Source organism: Ptychodera flava, chromosome 11 (assembly GCF_041260155.1).
Source record: "Ptychodera flava strain L36383 chromosome 11, AS_Pfla_20210202, whole genome shotgun sequence".
Taxonomy (NCBI): Eukaryota; Metazoa; Hemichordata; class Enteropneusta; family Ptychoderidae; genus Ptychodera; species Ptychodera flava.
Window position 1 is genome coordinate 20,432,132 of NC_091938.1, and position 17,686 is coordinate 20,449,817.

The 17,686-nt window shown below is 37.3% G+C and overlaps 1 protein-coding gene across 1 annotated transcript in view; it reads right to left on the bottom strand.

The window, feature by feature from the left end:
- LOC139143763 (nuclear receptor subfamily 1 group D member 2-like) overlaps positions 1–17,023 on the bottom strand; it is a 55,883-nt gene extending 38,860 nt beyond the window's left edge. Inside the window, exons 1-2 of the mRNA XM_070714312.1 lie at positions 16,318–17,023; positions 12,561–12,655 (exon numbers count right to left, since the gene is read on the bottom strand). Of these exons, the coding sequence (XP_070570413.1) occupies positions 12,561–12,655; positions 16,318–16,342 (120 nt within the window). The 5' untranslated portion in view covers positions 16,343–17,023. The remainder of the gene's footprint in view (positions 1–12,560; positions 12,656–16,317) is intronic.
- Positions 17,024–17,686: the final 663 nt, after the last annotated feature.

A 17,686-nucleotide genomic window follows, 5' to 3' on the forward strand; every position in this document is an offset into this window, starting at 1 on the left:
TACAGGCTTTTTGGACCAGATACATAGCCTGATCTTTGAAATGCTATGATAGATGAAAATATATTCAGCAATGAAGCTGATGTAATATTTGCATTGGAGACATATATGGCCTAGCTGGCATGCATGCTTTCCACATGACAGAACTTGACGCACACATTTAAAAACATTCCATAAACCTATTCAATCATTCATGGACAAGGTTAAAATCAAATCAAAGCTTCACTCAAGGCTTAGGAGGCTCGGTCAGGCTATTTTTACAAAAAATACGACTCCTCTAAAATACACCAAGGACAAAAAAGAGAACACTCAAATTCATTGTTTAACGGACAAATTTTGGTATGAACATTTTTCTGGAATTTTTTCAAGGCAATGTGAAATAATTTAAAGACAAAATGAGTGCATTTGCTTTGGATCATTATGGATAAAATCTCTCTGCCTGTAACAGTATTGGCTGATTGCATGAATTGAACAGCTGTTTATTAAGGGCATGCACATTTCTCGAAGCAATCTCCTTGGAAGACAAAATGCTAAGAAAGGGAGCTCTTTCCCTCCTTTTTAAAGACAAACACAGTAAACAACTCAAGAAAACAAAAGCTCTTGAACAAAAGAAATTTATGTTGGTGTGATAGAAATTGTTTTTTGTAGGAAGACAAATTAATTTATGATAGCCCTGAGTTCCATAGAATAAAGAAGGGAGTTTGACGCAGCGTCAGTAGGTAGATTTTTTCTCAGAAAATTGAGTTCTATCAAATTTCACTTTTTCCCTTTAAAGGAGTTTGGAATAATTATAACACATAGATGTACTGATAGTGAATCATATGATTCGACTTCCCCCCCCCCCCCAAGTATTTCAAATTCTGATTACAGCATTGAAATATTTGGACAAATCACTTCATCTTTGTCGTATGAGTAATACAACTTTGGCTTTTGAGTTTAGTCAAAACGATAGAGCTGGCCAAACTTTGATCACGGAAAAGGTGACTCAAAGTTTGTTCCTACCGTTGATAGATTTTAATAGTCTCTCAATCAATGGCTGTTTCCGTTCCTGCCTTGAGAGATTTAATATTCTCTCAATGGCCACAGATGCCATGTGACCTTTTGTTAATTTGCATATTCAGTTTGAATTATTGAACTCACGCTTGTGGTTCAAAGGTCAGCTTTGTATAGAGTATCATACTTGGTGTAACAGATTTAGAAAATTTGACAAGGGTAATTGTTTGAGAAAAGAGTATTGGGACCAATGTAGTAAACAAATAAACTTTATCATATGATTTTTTACTAATGATCGATCCAAGAATTCACCTTAATGGTAGCATGAAGCTAAAAATTGTGTGCAGCGATACTTGAATGGTGGGGTGAAAAACTAATATCCTGACAGATATTATTAGCATCCGGTATGTGTCCAGGATGTAACTACTGTATGTACGGATCAATATACAGTTATCGTTGTCGGAGACTGCCCTATATACTGGGTACGGGGCATATTTATTTAAGATAAATCCGGAGCACCAGGTATGCAATATTAACCCAATTGATCACGTAAGCCACGACAAAACTTTGCCAGAGTGTGGAGGACTCGTAGACAATGACCCAGTTATGCTGACATGAATAATGTGGACATAAATCATAATTCGAACACAGATATAGTTTTAAAAACATCTTGCCATCTGAAGTCTCATCAGTGACGCAGCTTTTTTTTTCTGTAAACCAAAAATGAATAGAACTATTATAGCTGAGCAAAAACATATTAAATAGCCTGTACGTCAGGTGAAACTAGCTGAGTCAATTAGGTGAGCTGGTATCATGAAAAGAGAACACCTTCATGCCTTAAAAAAACTGTCGTCCTTTGCGTGCATACTGGCAGCCACTGTAGAGAATAAAGAAACTAGGTTAAGCAATAGCTGGAAAATTGACCTAAAAATAAGTTAAAAATCAATAATGTATTCGACTGCAGAGGTATATTGACGGTAACCAAATAAGAAATTGATGTTTTAACTGTGGTGTGAAATCAAGCAATATCCATGGGTTTCTTTGTTTATTTTTTTCAAATGAAATTTGGGTTTTTTTTGGTACACACTGCATGAACGCAGAGCCAAAGCAGTTACAAGGGTTTGTGTTACTTGACACTGATGGGTGGAACAATGAAGTCACCGCGTGCCAAGTACGATATGCCACAACGAGGACATTGACACACTTGTACGAGTTTTGACGAACAAACAAAGGCAAAGTGAAGTTGGCACTTTACACTTACAGTGAAAGGGGTAGGGATAGGGTAGTCACGGAGGAACATACAACAGCATTGCTATCTGTTGTTTGAACCCCTAGCCCCTCCCTCCAATTTGTCAAACCTGAAAACTAAATCAACAATGTCACTCTTTACAGGTTCAGTAGTTTTTCTGATTTTATGCCACGTACAGGAAATGAATTGACCTGCTATTCTGACACTTCCAGTGATAAAGTTGCCACTGAGCGGGTGACGTAAAATTTTCTTTGTAGATTAAAAAAGGTCAAGTAACGATCCCAATGGCCATTTCATACACTTTTATTATGAAATTCATTAAATAAGATATGAAATTGATACAAGGCAATCACTACAATAATATGGATGCACTTTTTTATAATTTTGACTTAATTGTTTTATTTATTCATTTATGCCAGACACAGAGTCAGAATCCTTCAAACTGACTTGAAGGAATCTCCACACTTCCAAAGTTTTATTGTCATGACAACTGCTAATCCCTGAGGATCAGTTATGGACACAGATGAACTGTAGACCTCGTGGTATATGAATATCACAGAGACAGATGTTCTGTATCTATCATGGCAGTTAAAGCTCATGCAGGTGGCGGGCAGTACTCATGCATATTCATGAGAGCTGAACAGTCATTGAGGGCTCAAGGTGAGTGATATCGAGTACTGTGACCCCGATACTCAGCCATTCTGTTGCCATGTGAATTTCACAATTTCTTTCAATATGAGCCTTCCAGTCACTTAATGTAAACTGATTCCTAGTACTTGTTTATGTTTATTTGTCTGAATACATGCATGCATTGGAATTAAAACAAATACAGAACATGTACAATTGCTCACATAATTAAATCCAAATTTTGTGAAATTTTGTCCACCCAATTGTTTGATATTTGAGAAAAATGAGCTCCCTGAGAAATTGACTGCTTAGTTTTCAATCCCAAATCCTGAAGGAAAATGCAATCACATAATACCACATCTAATTCTAAAAAATTTTATGTTTTGATATTATCTGCTGATATGAACAGTGCAAGATGCACAATTCTTCCGTTGAGATGCAATTGGCATTCTTTCCATTTGTGAAGAAAGTATCTTTTCTGGTTCGATGACTCCTGTCACTGACACCGCTGATAATGATAAATGAACAGCTTCTGTACCGTGCAGAAGTTCAAGGTTACTTAGTTTTATACTTTATAACAAATTAACAGCATGAGTAATTCATTTGAATTTTTTTCTTTTTTAAAATTTAATATTATGATCAAATCAGATTTCAGTTTCCTGTATACCTTCAGATGAATTCCTGACCTTCGTCACTCAATTTGCTACAGCATCAAAAGGTCAAAAATTACACATGCAAGCGACCTGAGTTACCCACCTACAACAGATCAGATTTGGCGTATTAATTACAGTTGTCCTTGGAATTTTACTGATACATTATTCACTATCTAGTAAATGTTTGCACAATATAGGCACATACATCAACGCTTTAGGTCCTTCCAATTTATCATTGCACTCATGTTTTACTGGAAAAAAATCATAAATTGAATTTTTGCTCGATAAATTTTCTTATTAATGTGCGGATTTAACAGAATGCAAATGTCTCCCTGTTGCCTGTTGAGAAATGAAGATGCCAATGACCTCACGAGGGTGTTGAAATGTGTTGACAACACGCAATTGTCTGATTGAAAGGCACCACCTCGGTTGATGAAACCTTTGCACACCAAAGTCAATTTTTTGTTGCCTTTAAATCATATGCCCGAGTCAGTTTCTTTCAGATTTCTGCCAAAATTTTGATAAAAATCTTTAGCAAATTAAATGTGATATCCATTTGGTCCAAAATTATCAACAAAATTACAGAAATATTCATACAATTTGTAAAATGTTGTACAAAAATTGTGGGAAAAAAATTACAGCACTCAAAGCGTTAACACAAAATGGCAGCAGGCACAGTAGTCTCTCTCATTAAACATGGAGTATTATAGCACAATTCCAAATTGGAAATTCCGCTATTGAAATGTTCCTAATTGGAAAAATCCACAGTGGAAATTCAAAAATGGAATTTCCAGTGTTGAGTTCACTTATCCCAGGATTCAACCCCAAGTTTTACTATATGATGTTTCATATCACCGTCCTACTAAACATTTGGTACTGGAAAAATCCATTATTCTAGCTTTTACTTTTTGTCTGCCAGTATTTTGACTAAATTGCGCAATTCAAATTTCCATTCATTGTCCAACAACATTTCATACAATTAGAAATTACAGACTCTGAGTAGTTTGGCTGTTTTTTTAAATTGGAAAAAACATGCATTGAAAAAAAAGAATGGAATTAAGCTTGTCATGTTCAGGGCCTTCAGGAAAATGACATTGAAAAGGATTTGAAGTTAAATGTATGACCATGAGTCTTGGCACCTTTGAAGTTTTGACCCAAGACAAGGACACTCAACATTTTTCACTTCAATGGCTAGTACAAAAACATACCGTGACTGATAATGTATACCAATGGTAGTGATGGTATTAAAATTCAAATTTGATGTTGTTGTGGGGGGTGGGGGGTTGGTTGAGGAGGTCGGGAAGGGGATATGGAAAGAAATCTGTGTCAATTTGCAATATTTCATTCACAGGATATGCAATTTCTAAATCACCTCTGAGAACCAATCCAAGTTGTACATCAAATCTTATTTCAAACCTCTAACAGGCACAGTCTTTGTCAAGGAAATTTATCCTTGAAAGAGTCCTTGGTGAAACTTAACTCACAATTAGGTGAAATGAGTTGAAAACACTGAAGCCAGTAGATTATCAAGGATATGTTTTTTTCGAAAAAATGGCCTTTCTTCATTGTTTTGCCATGGTTTCTTTTTTTAATACTTGCAACTCACAACCAGACAAACACAGACAAAGTGTATTTATTTTAGGTGAAAGTGCATTCGTAGCCTACTTAACTAACAATGTCGATGACCTTGTGCGGTTTCAAACCCCTTCAGGTGTGTTAAAGAGCAAGTCACAAACATGTCACCATGTCCCGATCTAACACGTGTTCTTTCAGGCCATTGCAACGGACCTAGAAACCTGTTTTTTCAGTGGTAATTGCACAAAAGCCTTGTACATTTCCACGCCCTTTAGAAAAATAAAAAAAAATATAAATAACAAAGTGGCTCATGTTGAGCATTGTCTTTTGATGAAAAAGTAGCGAACCTCAACACTGTGCTATAATGCTTATTTTTCCCTACTGACACCTGTTAAAAACAAAGTTACAGCAAAATTGTTTGATGAAATTATAAAAGCTGAAGATTACATTTGGAGATGCAGCAGCTTTACAGAAACACCATGTCTCCATTGTGCCAGCTTGGGGTCCTGCTTCATCTGATTGGTCGCTTGTTTGGTCATGTGACTCTTCACTTATAACATGTGATTGGTTACTTGCCAGATCACGTGATTGGTTTAAATGCTAGTCAGGTCAACTCCCACTGCACTGACGTCATCTGTTAAAAATCTCTTTGTTATACTGTCAGGGGAATAGAGAATCTACGGAGCTTGAAATTCAATATATATTGGCAGATTCAAAACAAAACCGCTTCATGATTGAATCCCCTGAAGGTGTACTCTTTCAGTGTGGTCATTAGGCTCATGACCAAAACTTCCTTTGTGGACATTTTTCAACCCCACCCGACAAAACAATAAATGCCCTAACCTACGCAACTGCTTTGTTTCCATGAGAACAGCCAAGCTTGAGGAATCTGGAATGCCAATCGGACAAACAAAGGTGCTGTTCTGTTCCATAGACACCAACATGGGCCCTTTACAACTCAGGCAAAAATGTAAAAAAATAAAATGTAAAAATGTAAAAAATACTACTACAGTCAGGAGTAAACTTGCCTAAACTTATAAATCTTTTTTCAAAAAGTGAAGAGAAATTATGCATGTTAAAATCTATTGTAAGCTATCTACTGAAAATGGAAGATACCAAAATTTTTTGGGTTTCGTTTTTTTTATACCTCTTGTGAATCATTTATGTTATGGGTCTGGGTTTGACATCCACCAGACTTTTAGCCCAGACATTTGATTACATAATTTGTTTACAGATCAAGCATGGCACTGCTGTCTCTGGTTGTTTTCTTTTTGGTTACTCAGATTCAACATCTTTATCAGTTATAATCAGTCAAGGGATTTCCAGCATCTTCCCCCCCCCCCAAAAAAAGCAGAACATGGCCAAGTGTCCTGTTTGCTCTGTACTTATCAAACAATAATCTGATATCTGCAAGTATACATGTACCTTCCTCAAAATGCAAATATCTATTTGCTTTCTGTGATATTTCTCAAGCTGAAGTTCTTCAATAATATGTCTGTCTTTCCATACAAACATCTAGACCAGGAATGAAATATCCACATTTTATATTCTGTAAACGATATTTTTAAATAATTATTAACCCCTTGACTACCTATGGCACCGGATATATCCGGCGCCATATTGAATTACCATATACCTTGAGTGCCGGAAATATCCGGCACAGTTAAATAGGCGTATTTGCTTCGTTTTTGTCGCTAAAAATCCCGTAATTTTGGCGTCAGCACGCAGCGCGACTAACACTGATGTATTCCGATCTGGCCTGAATGTGATTGCGCCCCCGTACGTCCGAGTATGGCCAAAATCCGGAAGCAAATGTCGTGACCCATGACCTCGACCCTGAAAGGTCAGGCTGATCACAGAAGCGTCGCGTTGATTGTTTACAGTTTTCAGAAGTACGGACGATCGCCAAGATGTTTATGGTTTTTTTTTTTAATGAAATGAAATGTTTATTTATTGTAAACAAATGATATATATGTGAATATGTTCTATTAACAGCAATATTCGTGAATGAAACTAGAGGAAATACAATTTTTTACTATAAGCCAGTGAAATTTTATAGCAGCCATATTATCAATATGACTGGTCACATGACTGGTCATGTGTTTGGTCATGTGATATGTTGTTCCCTAAAATGTATTTTTAAATATTGTGAATTATTTTTTGATAAATCATAACCATTTTAGATGCATGTTTCTGCAAGGAAGACGTAAAGCAGGTGTTTACAAATATAAAATGTGTTGATTTTCAAATACAGAATCATGTCAGATGCTGATGTTTGTGGTTCATTTACTCTGCCTTTTGTGAGAAAAATCCCAAATAAGTACATGATAACATCTATAAATAAAGTAAAGGGTAGTTATTATTACATATATGTAAAGAAAATGCCATGAAAATTGCAACTGTATTCAAATTTGCATCATTTTATGGATTCAAAACACGTCCTGATGCTTCAAATATTCATATTCTTTGCCAACTCTGGCCACATGATGTGTCATGTGATCAGTCACGTGACCTGGATATACAAAACTTATGTATGAAAAAGTGGGAAATTTCATGCTGATTCAGAAAATATATGGTTTGTTGGTACTTACTTAATTTTTACTCTAAGCAGTGTTCATGCAATGACCACACCTAAGATTGTATCAATATTTCCATAAGGGCCCTGGTATATAGGAATACATTGGCCTTGGTAGTCAAGGGGTTAAACAAGCAAAAATAAATTGATTGTCTCAAAGTTTGTACCGACCAAGTAATATTTCAACTATTGACTGGAACAATGACAACACTGTAAAACGGTCATTGTTCAGACTTAGCCTTGCCTGTCATTATAACATGGGTCTGAAACTGAAAGAATGCCCATATTTATTAAACTTTTTCTATCCTCATAGTTGGTAGTCTGCATTTAATGTTTTACGATTCGGAAGAATTCTTCACAGGAACACTAGAACCATAGACAACATTTTGCTTGAATTTGAAATGCCTTTTTGTCTCTGACCTAGCAAATAAACAGATAAATTGAAATTACCAGGATAACATCAAGAAACATCAAAATTTGCATGAGAAAAAAAGCTAAATAATTTGCAACTTATTGGTTGGTTGGAGCACATAATTACCGTGCGTTTTTTTTATTTTCACTTTCATGTTTAAAAGTATCTTGGGAACTGTGCATAAATGTTATCATGAATTCTGACATACATGTCACAGCTTCCCCATTTTCCGGCTACTGCCTTAATGTTCCATTATTATGTTCCGGATGAAATATTCACAGAAAGGGCAAAGTTTGGAAACGATGTGAAAACACAGCCGTTGAGCGACTTCCTATTTGTTGAAGAATAACAATTCCGGGGCCAACTTTTACACCCTTTGCCTACTGCTGCCAATCATGTGAATTTCAGCTTGCTTTCGAACTCCATGAATTGTGTATTTGTGTTTCTAGATTTAAAGACTTTTAAAGGGACACAGCTATATGCAATTCAAAATAAATAAGTTGGAAAATACAACTGTCTGTGCTATCGAGAGAGATAGAAAAAAATGGCCACTGTATGTCAGATCACAGCACTTATTATTATTCTGGTGTTGGTTTTTCAAAAGGTGGTGCAGACTTGCAGTGCATTCACACAGATCAATTAGGGCTGGGTAGTTGGGAGTTGTTGACCCCGTGGTATTTACCCAGCACTGTTTGCAGACAATGCCTTGTATTCTGAACAGACCAGGGATGCAGGTAGTGTGCGTAGGTGTGTTTCATCATCATCATTCTTGCTATTTTATTGACTTCATGTTACACGAAACACTGGGGGTCAGAGAACTCTGTAAGTTGGGCGCTCGGTAGATGTAGAATGTGAAAGTGTAAGACAGGCTTAGACTTTGGCTCAAACTTTCCTTAAACTTTCAACAGTCTCTTGTGGAATTGAAAATAAAAATCAGGGGTCACACTGCAAAGTTTGGTATAAGAGAAACAAATTACTCAACAGTTATCAATATTTGAAATTCAAAATGGCCATCATCCCTGTGTTAACTCCATTGGGAAAAATAAAATTCTCGATTTTCCTAAAACGAAGAGGGTGACGATGTTTCTCACTCCCTGAGCTTTAAAATGAGTCCCAAAAAGTGGCAGATCAGAAATGAGTTGTAAAAATTTGGGAGTCTGAGTATCTGTCCCCGAGGTGCCTTCTACCTTAAACCAGACAGGACAAAAAATATTTCACAAGTATGGCATTAAGATGGCACTTCACAAAGCAACATGTAGTATAGATGAGCATACATTCCTAAATGCACTTAATATAGCCACATCTGAGTGTTCCAATATTAACTACAAAAAAAACCCAAAACAATTGTCTCCTCTCTCATAGTTAACTGACTATTAGGTCATTTACGGCATTCAACACACCCAGTTTTAATGACTGGCTTTAGACAGTTATACTTAGTAATGTATTTAGCTCAAAATATCACTCGGAGCCACTTCTTTTAAAAACTAACCACTACATCAGGGAATCACAGCATACATTTGTAAATGTACACAAATAATTGCAAATCATACGGGTGTGTTTGAAATTCAAAATGGCTACCGGCCTCTGTGTTAACATGAGACAATTGTTTTCACTTGTTGATTTTAGGTAGGCAGGATGACTCTAAAAAACTATCGCAAAGTTTTTAAAAATTTTTAAGCAGTTTCTTTCTTTTCTGAAGGTCTGTTCAAAACTGTATTTTGTCTTTAACACCCTTGTTGCTATAGCATTTGATTCTGTTGAGTGAAAATTTAAATAGCTGGTAGGTGTTACTGAGGTCCTATCACTCTTTCAGATGGTAGAATGTTGGCGGGTTTTGTTAACCATTTTCCAACAGCAGACCCCTTGCGGTTTGGCAAAAATTAGTCATGACAAGACACCAGATGACTCATTACTAGAATTAGAAACATTGGTTTGTTAAACATTTCACACACCACAATTGCCCGTTGATTTTTTTCATTATACACCTGGGCAGTAAGTGTTCACTCTTGTCTCTCATCCAATTACATCTTGTATGAGAAAACAAATACGAAATAAAAAAGCTGCTGCAATAAATATGAAGCTGATCGATTATGAATTGTTTAAAAACAATATTTTGAAGAAAAAGTACCGAAGGGATTTTATGTCACGTTTGTTTAATTACTTTGAATCTTGCTCGGAAAGTTTACATGAGTGTCTGACAGTCTGGTAAAGGTGATATTTCAAACATGCAAACTGTCACAGACATGCTGAGACTTGCACACTGAATCCACCATTAAAGCTTTCACCCCTTTTTTTCCTGTGCATGGGTTCATCCGACAAACTGAAAGCAATATAGGCACGAACTACTCTCTGATTTGAAAAGGTTAATACACAAGCGGGGCTTATACTGTGAAGACTTCCAACACAGAACTTGCATTTGTTACTCACACGATCAAATTTAGAGTAAATGGTTTATAGCCGATAAGAACAACTCAGTCTGTCATCAACCATCTAAAACTATCAGAAGGTAATTAGGTATATACTTTAAATTCAAAGAGAAATTAACTTCTCTATTATAGGTAAATCAGTCCATTGTATACCATGGGCAACAGTTTAAAACAAAAACTTGACTGTCCTGGAAATTCAGTACCTTGTGAACAGAATTACAATCAGTCTGATTCAAGCGGAAACCAAAGTTCAGTTGAAAATCTTAATAAGGCACATTCAAACCATCTATAGTATCTCAGCTTGGATTTTTTCCCAGGCCAATCAGAACCTCACACGACTCGAGTCAGTTTTATAGGTCACCAGTAGTATTCGAAGTCTGACTCAACAACTCGATCCTGCTAAAGCATAAGCTGACCCCCAAGCTAGGCTTACCCTGTCGGTCCCTAATGTCAAAAGCAATAGAATGGCGTGTTTTCCTGTTTCACTTCACAGCCCCTGCAACTGAGCTTGGTCAACCCCTCTACGCCATGATAGAGCAGTTTTGTACAGGAACTACAGACTGGGGAAATCACATGTATGTGTACATCTTGAATACACAAAATGCAAAAACCCACATAAAACTCACAAACACTCACAGAACAGAAACTTTGCTGGGCTGTACAAGTGTATAATTGACTATATGGTGGTTGCCAGGAATATATTTGGCAGTCCCATATATAAGTTTAGAAGTCCTACATATGTTAAATATTTTTTCATACAATTGAACTTGTATTTGCTGGTCCAAGGAACAAGCAGATAATAAACCTATCGGTCTTAGCAAGGAAATAAGATCACTGACTTCAGACCGATGGATTTACTCACCCCTGCCTTGTTTATAATAAAGAGAGAAAAATCTAGAAGTGTCTTCTTTCATGTATACATGTGAACAGAAATAACATAGAAGTGAAAAAATAATACACTTTAGGATTGTAGTTTAAGATTTGTTCCAAAGCTACAGAACAAAATGTTGCAAAGATTACAAAGAGGATGTTCAGGACAGATGAAAAGTTCAACATATTCCTCCCTCGGGTTCCAGCAGATGAGAGGGGTATAAAGATAATTAACGTTCAGTGTCATCTTCACTGTCTTGTCGCCATCTTCGTCCTGCGATTTTCAAACTCTGATTCACTTACCTTGACTGCTTGCAATTTTGTTCCTTTGTCAAAAAACAAACTGATCATTTTTTCCCGCAAACAAGATTAGTCAAACAAAATTTAACAGCTTGACTGATACAAATCACATGAATTAATGGCGTATATGTTTCCTTACACAACAATGGAGTGTTAAAAATGAATGACTTTTACAGTGTTTAAAGTTGAGCTTGCTTATTGTAATTGCACACACAAAAATTCATACTTCTTCACATACAAATACATGCAGCTCATAGACATCCATCTAAATATTGATACATTTACAGTAAAGTGTTTGGAAAACAGGACATAGTCGCTCTGATAACCATGGCCAAAGGCGAGTCAAATTTTCATTTGTCACTAAATACTTGCCTTCACTCTGACTTTACCACAAAAAATCAAAATAAAAAAAACATCCCAGGCCGATTGCTTATGCACTGTTGAGTACACCTCGATCAAGAATGAGAAGAAATGTAAGATGGCAATGGGGAAATTACACTCGTTGCCTTGGGTCAAGGGCGTTGCTGGCCCATCTCTGAACAGCCCTTGGAGCTGTACACAACAATGTCACATGAATAAAACATCCCAACAAACATTAGGTTTGCTTTCAAAACCTATGGCGCGTTAATACAAGGGCTATTTGTGACTTTTTGATGGCACAATTTGAGCTCTGTACTACAAAAATATTTTCGAAAAAGGCTGAAAAATGGAATCAAAGAAGAAGTTACAGAGATGGACTTATGATACCTCTGAAGGTTGATATTTCTGAGTAGAAAAACCTTTTTCACTGCCTTAGCCTACTGATGGAATAGTTACATCTATGCATTAAATTCTCTGAAAAAAAATTGTGCTTCTAATTCAAAAAATCTAAATTTCGACTCACTTTACAGCCTTCGCATGAATGGACGCCATAGTGGAACCCAGATGCCTTGTCGCCACATACACGACACAGAATGTTTTGCCCGTCATACTGGAAATCTGGAAAACAAATTTTCATATAGTGTTATTATTTACATAATTTAAAAACCAGCAATATCAAATATAACAAAAAGCTGAATGTAATGATAAAATAGTTGTATAGGCCTACAGACACTGAGGGTGAATATGTTACAGCAATTTGATTAGTTTCTTTTCGTTTTCTACTTCTGTGATAATTTTTAAGACAATCAAACTGCAAGGCAGTTTTAAAATGTATTGACAAACATGTTATCTTTTACAAGCACACAGCAAACTGTTCATGATTTTTCATTTACAATATTTGACATAGACTGAAATACATAACATGCAACCAGTATTTACATTTTGCCCGTGCACCAGATACGTGGAGAGATTTCAACATATAATCATCAACTCAGAAACCCTACAGGGAAAGTAAACATTGTTTTCTTCCAGAACAGCTGGTGCATCCACATCTGGAGCAACATACAAACTTAACCAATTACACAAGGATGATGACACAAGAGATAAAGTTAAGAAATTTAACTGCGGTGAACTTGACTATTCCTTTCAAATCCTTACCTAACTTGATTGACATCTTAAACTAAAATACACTGCATGGTTAATTGCACACAAAAATACATCAGGGGTGTACCATTTGATAAAAGGGGGTTGTCTGGAAGATTGATGAGGAACATTATCTTTTTTATCCGATACATTGTACATTCTTTTTTCCCACTATCCCACCTTTTCTTTTTGACAAACCTTCTGTGGCTGATTTTTTTATTGACATTTGTTTGGATTTTTTTCAAAATCTGCCAGGACTCTTTAACATTGATCATTGCAGGATGGCCTGACCTAAAATGGCAAAATTAGCTGCAAAAATACAAAATTGATGATTTCATCATAATTATGTATAAAAATGTATACCAAATATCAAAGCTATAACATGACTAACTTTTGAGAAACAAATATTTTGACCAAAAACGGCAAAAATTGACTCAAAAATACAAAAATTGAAGATTTCATCAAATTTCACTATATCACACTAAGAGAACCCCTAGGAACCTGTATACCACATATCAAAGGCATCAGACAAGTAGTTTTTGAGAAACACATTTTTTGACCAAAAACGGCAAAAATTGCACCAAAAATACAAAATTGCAGATTTCATCATAAATTCTATATATCATATTAAGTTTATCTGTAGGAACCTGTATACCAAATATCAAAGCTGTCAGACGAGCGGTTTTGATGAAATAAATTTTTGACCAAAAATGACAAAAAATTCCTTAAAAATACAGATTTGCATATTTCATCACAATTTGAACAAATCCAAGTTTGGTTATCCCTAGGGATCTGTATACCAAATATCAAAGCTGTCTGACCAGCGGTTATGAAGAAGGAGATTTTTTACCAAAAACGCCTTTTTTAGCACTAATTTGCATATTTTTGGCAATGACAACTTCATTTGAACAAAATCTCATCTACAGCCCATCATCCATGTACACACCAAATATCAAGATGAAATGTGCAGCGGTTTTGGAGTTTTTGATGTTGACGGACAGACATACAGACATACAGACATACAGACACACAGACATACAGACATACAGACATACATACATTTCCCTAGCCTATAAGAATAGCTTCCATTGCCATATATACATATGGCTATGGGAGCTAAAAATGGCAAAATATCATTTAGGAAATCGAAGATTTTACGGCTCTTTGCTGCCTCCATGAGAAAATTTTGAGAGCGGTCCCTTTAAAAGATGCTCACGGTCAAATAACAAAAATATACACACTCGTTAAAAAAAATGCGCTTAAAAGTTCGTCTACCAGAACGGATGGAATCCATTGTCGTGCAGACGTCGGCAACTCGAGAAGTTTATCGGCGTCAATTATCGACCGTGACCAAATTATATAAATAACTTTGAGACCTTAAACATGTGCACAATATTTTCACTTCAGTTGTTGATGGCAGCAGTCAGGGGAACAAATTTTGAAACGAGTTCTCCAACTTCAGTTGAACGAGCAATTTTTGCTATTTTTGAGTCGTGGGTCTATAACACGCACCGCGCAGGTGCGAAAGTTCAGGAGATCATTACTTGTGCGCGTGTATGTGCCGTGATCAACGTTTCACGCACTTTGTACCAAAACGGAGAGGAAATATGCCCTACAAGATTTCGGTTTTCGACTCTTTTCGCGTTAATGCCGCCCTAATTCTTAATTTCAAAGCCAGGAAAATCACCGTCAGACTCGAAACAGGGGGCAGCGGTAATTCCTTCCAATCCAGACAAAATTGCACACACTGCAGCGCACGAACGTACTCGTTTCGGTTTCATAAATTTTAATTTGCCAGTCGTTGAGTTATTGTACGCAACTGTCCACCAACTTTGAAAAATAGGTGCTTCCCAGAAATTCCGGTTATCGAATCCGTAAAAGTGAGAACATGAAAATATTTTATTTTACAAATAAAAGTGAGGAAATTCGCCGACTCCCGAGTCCAGATCACCTCGCAATCTGGCTATGGACAATTATTCGCGCTCACTATAGGTCTATTTGAAAGGTGAACATTTTTCCGAAGCGGAGATCAGGGAGATGAAAGATGCCGAAACAATTAACGCAGGGGACGGCAACTTTGCAAATAAAATCAGCTTAGCGCAGATACCTGTTTTAGCACGGGAAGTTAGAGCGCGAAAGGCGTTCATGTTTGAGCCTGTTTGCGACAACAAAATAATGGACGGATTTTGGCTGCACGCCACGTCCGCACGTCGTGCTCGCTTGGCGGGTTCTCTGGTCTAGTCGAAGCTAAATATTCAGAATATGTTCCCAAGAGGTTCATTCACAGATTGATATCACAAGCACCAACGAATAAAAGATATACATAGAGTTCGTTACCGATTTAATTTTAACGGAAAAACAAAACTAAACATCGAAAGTCGGCTCTCTCCTTTGACAATATATTGGCCCATTCACACACGCTGCGGAAGTTTAACATCGTCCAAATATGCGCCAATGAAAAGCTACCGCCAGCAGCATAATGGTTTTTCACCATATAATGAATCTGTTTACGACAAATTCCCAAGGAATTAGTCGCAAGCGACTGATGCAAACAGAAAGCTGTACAGGAGGGGTATCAAAAATGAGTCTATATACAGACGGGCTACCTTCTACCTTGAATTTATCAACGTGGAATAGAATCCCATTTGAACTTCCAGTGAAAGTGTACAAATTGTGCAATGATAATATGATTGAATAAGTCAACGCTATACTGCAGACTCCTTCTCAACACCAGCGAGCTGAATATAACAGAACGCTTTTTTTTCACAAAAATGTACACGTAAAATTGGGAAAGTTTCAGGCTCGGTTACTTTTAGACCGTGGTTTCAGTTTATTCTGAAACGACCAGTTAGTAACACGTACAATTAATATTTACGAAGGTTTTAGTAAACGAACGGCTGGGAAACAAATCTGGTTGTTTTTTTTATACAGAATGTTTTTTAAATATCGACAAGACTTCAAAAAGTGATTCGAGTATTACACACAAAGAAGTATTCTCGGCTCCAGAACAACAAGACCAACCGATGAATCAGCGGGCGCCCAGCCTCCGCCGCGCTGTCGTTCAACATTATCACATACAACAAATATTGATCAATAAAAATTAGAAAACCTTGGAAAGTGACTAAAAAAATACTAACCGACTGTTGATGGGGGGTGCTCCATGACTCTAGGCGCAAACCCAAACGTCTCGAACAAGACAGTGTGAAATGTAGGTGAGTAGCCAAGAAAATCGGGAAATATTTACTGGTGGTTGAGTTGTGCAGTCGGCGCTATAGCGCTATGCCACTTCTCCAGTTATGTGGGTCGTCGACTCGGTGAACTAACGCACGCAAGGACAACGCTCGTCTATATAACGGCTATGTTTGGGTCTTGCGGAGAAACTCGGTCAATGTTTAGTTCGAGCGGGGGAATAGCTTTCGCCCCGTGAGAAATTCCCTTGCCAGTCGCACCGAAGTTCGAAACCTGTGTGCGGAACGGTGAAACAGCAAAAAATACGAGCGACGCGGTGCACCGACCTTTCAATGACATTGGCCTACTAGTCTAGTGCCTTCGTTACAAAGCTATTTGCATACAAGCACGTTGACCTAATAACGACGACACTGCTATTTATAACGATGTGCCTGATTGGTTTATATCAGTTGGAATCCATGGCGACATACCGTCTTTTCGGCAGAATTCCAAGAACAATGTGGAAATTTTACGTACATACTTTAAGAAACTGGCCACATTTTTTATAATTACTTAAACTGAACGAAAGAGATTACCTAAAAATGAGGAGACAGAAATTGGTCTCAAGTCCGACATGACGCTTGAGTTTTTGTAAAGCAACGAATGGCTAGAAGCGATACAAACATGGGCGGGGACCATACAATTATAAAAGGACAACAAGGCTGTGACCCCTTTGAGTGTGTACACGCGTATTCGGTAACCTACTTTTTTCATTTTTGTGAGCGACACGAAGTAGTTCATGCTGACATTTATGAACAGCGCCCGCATGAACTGGTGGGAAAGGGCTGTGGAGAGGGAGTTCAAAGAGCACGCCTACACGAACTCGTTGAGTGCGCGGGCAGGAATGCAGAAGATTTGCTGTTTCAGGCTGTCGACCGTTGTAAAATTCGCGATTACATAATAAGTAAACCAGAACGACCTCTGGGAGTGTCATCACGGAGCCGTCGGCATAGTGAAGTCAATACCACGCCGGGGACAATGGTGGTAGCGCATGGATTACGAAACGCTTGCGTCACTCACAGTGAAACGTCATCAATCACCGTCGGCACGTGAAACCGGGCAGCGCGGTGAGCCCGGCAAAGGTGGAAATTCAAATTGGCCTTTCTTGCGAACACTTTTGTATTTTTGCTGAACACGGCCAGTAGAAAAGTTGATGCGGATGATCTCAAGTTGGACAGAGGGCTAGGGACTCCATAAATTCCCATTCCAACAGCCGCCAGCACTTCTACATCCCTAATTACGAATAAAATGCTTTAATATGAACAAATAGCAAGCATT